This window comes from Drosophila persimilis, unplaced genomic scaffold (genome assembly GCF_003286085.1).
Source record: "Drosophila persimilis strain 14011-0111.01,24,50 unplaced genomic scaffold, DperRS2 tig00000906-arrow-arrow-pilon, whole genome shotgun sequence".
Lineage (NCBI taxonomy): Eukaryota > Metazoa > Arthropoda > Insecta > Diptera > Drosophilidae > Drosophila > Drosophila persimilis.
The window spans coordinates 66,034-70,173 of record NW_020825372.1 but is presented as its reverse complement, the minus strand read 5'-3'; the positions used below and the strand labels follow the sequence as shown (position 1 = coordinate 70,173).

Sequence of the window (4,140 nt, the reverse complement as noted above, 5' to 3'; positions counted from 1 at the left end):
CATACATACATTCATACATACATACATGAAATCATTAAGCGAAAAACATATATTTTAATTATAGACTGATTTATTAGTAATTGAAATTAATCTACAAATATGTATGTATTTCAATAAATTCTATCGGTTTAAGCATTGAATAAACGCAGGAATAACAATAAAAAAAAATAATAGTTAATACCAGCATAATACATATGTATATTTGCTTCTTCTACTTTAATTGTTCATATAATAATCAAGGGGCATAGCAAGGGATATGCATACGAGAAATATTGAATACTTTGCAGTACAACTATTTATTATAAACCTATGAATGGACGCACTCTTCGCACTCCTTCCACTGGTGTGTGCTCCCACAGCAATAAGTTCAGTTGCGAGGTTTAGAATTCATCGATGTGCGAATATTTATACAGATTATTTACTTGGCTTTAATTGCAGTTAACTTTAACTTTTCAACTTTAAAGGCTAGTAATCAATAATTTTAGTAATTACGTTAACTAGAAAAAAAAAGTAAAACTAAATGGAAATGGAAATGCATGTTCAAGAATTACAGGACGAGCTCTAGATATTTGTCTTCTTGTTGCTGTGCCCCTCGATGCCGAGGTTGCAACGCGAGGCCACATCCTGGACGGTGATGGAGGTGACCGTGCTGGGCAGGGCGCTGGCAACGCCCAGAGCCGACATCGTGCCATTGCTGGGACGCTTTCGCGTTGGCGAATGCACGGGCGACTTCTGCTTGAGACACTCGATATCGTTGAACACCACCTGGGCGCCGCCGCCACATGTGGGTATAACATTGCCCTTGTACAGTTTCGTCTCCACATCCCCGTCCGTGTCGGCCTCCTGGGAGACGAGACAGTATTTGTTGGCGCCGTGTTCGGTCAGCGTCTTCATGTCCGTCAGCTTGGTAACCGACTTGCGATTCTTCAGAAAGGGCTGCATAATAGTGCCGAGTGGCACGGGATTGGCTGCACGATGCTCCAGCCATTTGTCGCCAGCTGAACGCGACCGTCGATGGCGATTGTTGGCAGCTGCCACGCCCTGGTTGTGAGGGGTGGGAATGCGAATAGATACTAGATTAAAGTTCACAGAGCGGAAGGATAAGTACTGGCTTACATGTCGGGGCGTGACATAGATGTCTGTTCGCGTGGCCGGCACAGATGACTCCGTTCGCGCTGTGAATGGGCCGCGATCCTTCTCGTTGAGTAAATCTTCCGAGCTCTGCGAGCGCGGCATGCTCGGCAGATCCTCGGATCGTATGATATTCGAAACCAGGCGAAGTTTCTCGTCCTTGATGCGCATCCGTTCATGCAGTTTCTCCCGTTGCTGACGGAGCTTTATCTCGAGCTCCCGCTTGTTCTTATCCGACTCCACGGCCATTTTGGAGCTGCAGTTTTTCTTCTGCTTCTCCTTCTCGTGCTCCGTTTGGGTCAGGAGATTCTCCTTCTCATTCAGCTTGAATGTCAGCTCCTCGATCTGCCTGTCGCGCTTGGTCAGCGTATTGTTCAGCACGTCGATGGAGCTCTCGTGAATGCGCACCTTCTTCTCCAAGGCGAAGCTGCGCTCGCGCTCCTGCTTGTAGACGGCCTTGAGGGAAGCCAGCTCCGTGCTCAGCTGCAAGTTGTCGCGGTCCAAGTTCATTAGCATCTGGCGAAAATTGTCGCCTAGGAGTACATGCAAAATTAATAAGGATGGGCACCCTTTTTGGAGGAGCGGAGGCTATAGGACTCACATTTAATATCCAAATTGGCGCGCAGCCTCTTCCGCTTCTCAATCCGCTGCTCCAGGTAATGCATGAGCTCCTGGATCTTAACCTCCGCCTCAGGGCTGTCCACTTGGCAGAAGGGAAAGTCGGGTCCCAGACTGTAGACCAAGCCCACATCCACCTTCAGGTCCTTGGCCTCGGACATGCCCAGCTCGTTCAGATTTTTGACAGCTATCTTGAACAGCTTGTTGGCCTTCCGGCGGCCTGGGGTTAGGCCCAAGTCCGTTTTAATGGGCGTTGCCCGAGCTATTTGCACTTCCTGAGTCATCTCGGCAAACTTCATAACTTGCTGCAAATGGAAAAAAGGGAATTTGGAGCAAAATAAATCAACCGGCGAATTCGCCACCTACCATATTCTCATCATAGTCCTCCATTCTAGGATTGATGCATACAATCATGGACACCTGCCCCTCGCCGTCAAAGTAATTCTTAATCATGTGCGTGATCTTGGAGTCGCGATATGGTATCTTCTTATGGGCAAAGCCATTGATGGCCGCCTGCTGATTCTCGCGCAGATACTCGAGGCATGTCCGGAGCGTCATCAGCGAGTTGTTGATGTTCCCAGCCTCGCGAAGTCGCACCCCAGTGTTCTTGGTGCGCGAGGAGCGCTCACTGCCGGCCAGATCTACCAGGGACAGCTGGCTCACAGTGATTTTTTGCCTGTCCTGGACAACATTCTCGCCCTGGTTGTCGGTGGGGGCCTGGACGAGGCGAATGTTAAACACCGAGTGGCTGCGGCTGGACTCGGCATTCAAGACCGTGTGACCCATGCGCTTTTTCTTTTGTCCCATTTGAAAGACCTCGAGGGCATCCTCCACCGTTTTAACTTCCTCCTCGGTGACGCCTTGGACGAACATGTGATGATGGGCATCCTCGCGAATGATTTTGCTTTGCAAAGTCCTGCAAGGGAGAGGAAACAGAGGATTACATACGTGAACACTTGAAGGATATCCCACTTACTTCTGTATGCCCGAGTCCTCTAGAAGATCATACACACTGTTGTTGTAAATTTCTACGTAGGTGACAAACACCGAATACATATTGTCCTCGTCGAGGCCCAGCAGAGGCATTGGCTCCACCGACGCTTGGGAGGCGATCTCCGGATCCGAGTCCTTGTTTCGGTACGCGAAGCGACCGGAACCGGCAATGCGTTGATTCATCTCATGTTGCCGTTCTAGCAGCGCATCCTCCTCGGACAGAATCTCGAAGCCATTCAACTTGTCCGGCTTGAAGACAAACTTCTTGGCCTGAAAATCGGATATGGTGCGAAAGAGCACATCTAGGCATCGGGGCATTATGCCGCGATGTCTCAGGTTGCCCGTCATTGTGTACGTCTTGCCGCTGCCCGTGACGCCGTAGGTGAATAGCAAACTGTTCCGGCCACGCACCAGGTTCTCGACCAGTGGCTGGGCCACGGACGCGAACACATCCTGCTGCGTAGCATCCGATTGAAAGACGTGCTTGAATATGTACTGTATCTCGCGCTGGGCGCCGTTCTGTTTGTGGTGCTGCAGCAGCTGATCATGCGGATTTAGTGCGATTGTTGTGGAGCTCTTCACCCGCAGAGAAGTGAGGTCCCCATCCGATTGGAGCGGGCGGACTCGGCAGAACACATTCACCGGATCTTTTGCCTTTTCGGACGTCTCCCGACGGTGCTTCTCTGTCGTTTGATGCACTCGCAGTGTCTTGGGGACGCGCATCGGAGTTCGTGATCTGCAAAAGTCCCTCTTGTATCTATTTCATCGCGCTTTTAAGGTTTCACATTCTACTTACACTGCTTTCATTCTAATAAATTATTTCCCACGCAATTGACCGCCGAATGTTGTTTATGTTCTGTTTTTCTTCACAAAATTCACGTTAGCTTCAAAATTCCAGCGCCAAGCGACGGCACGCTTCGTTTGAGTGTAGCGCAGTGTGACCGACGCTCAGAAATATACCAAAATATACCGTAAATATACTGACGAAGTCAAGTTCTGTTATACATATTGCTCGTTTTTGATATTCCGTGGAATATTATTAGCTAAATAGAGCACTCAGTCATGTCCACATAATTTTATCCGAATAATGAATCAATTTTCTATTTAACTGGTGCATTCTTAATATTTGCTTTTATTGCATTTTGCGTAAAAAGAGGTTTTAGCGAAATAAGTTAAACAAAAAACAAGTATCGAAATAGGTCAATCAAAACAAACAAAACGAGGGGGAACGTTGTGAGTTTCTGCGGACACCGCAACTCTACATTTATAGCCGATACTTAGTCAGTATGGATCTCCTCCGGCAGACGCCGCTAAATTGAACGACACGACAAAGAGTGCGTGAGAGAAAGGCAGAAAATCAGTCTGAGCGTGACGTCGGGCGATGCGTAGCCACTGCAA

At 48.4% G+C, this 4,140-nt stretch overlaps 1 protein-coding gene across 1 annotated transcript; it reads right to left on the bottom strand.

Moving 5' to 3' along the window:
* Nucleotides 1–431: 431 nt before the first annotated feature.
* Nucleotides 432–3,549, bottom strand: LOC113566775 (kinesin-like protein KIF23). Its single transcript, XM_026993843.1, has 6 exons — nt 3,539–3,549; nt 2,726–3,478; nt 2,116–2,665; nt 1,733–2,054; nt 1,117–1,664; nt 432–1,041 (listed from the first exon to the last, which is right to left on the bottom strand). The coding sequence occupies exons 1-6, from the start codon at nt 3,547–3,549 to the stop codon at nt 562–564; spliced, it is 2,664 nt and encodes an 887-aa protein (XP_026849644.1). The 3' UTR covers nt 432–561.
* Nucleotides 3,550–4,140: the final 591 nt, after the last annotated feature.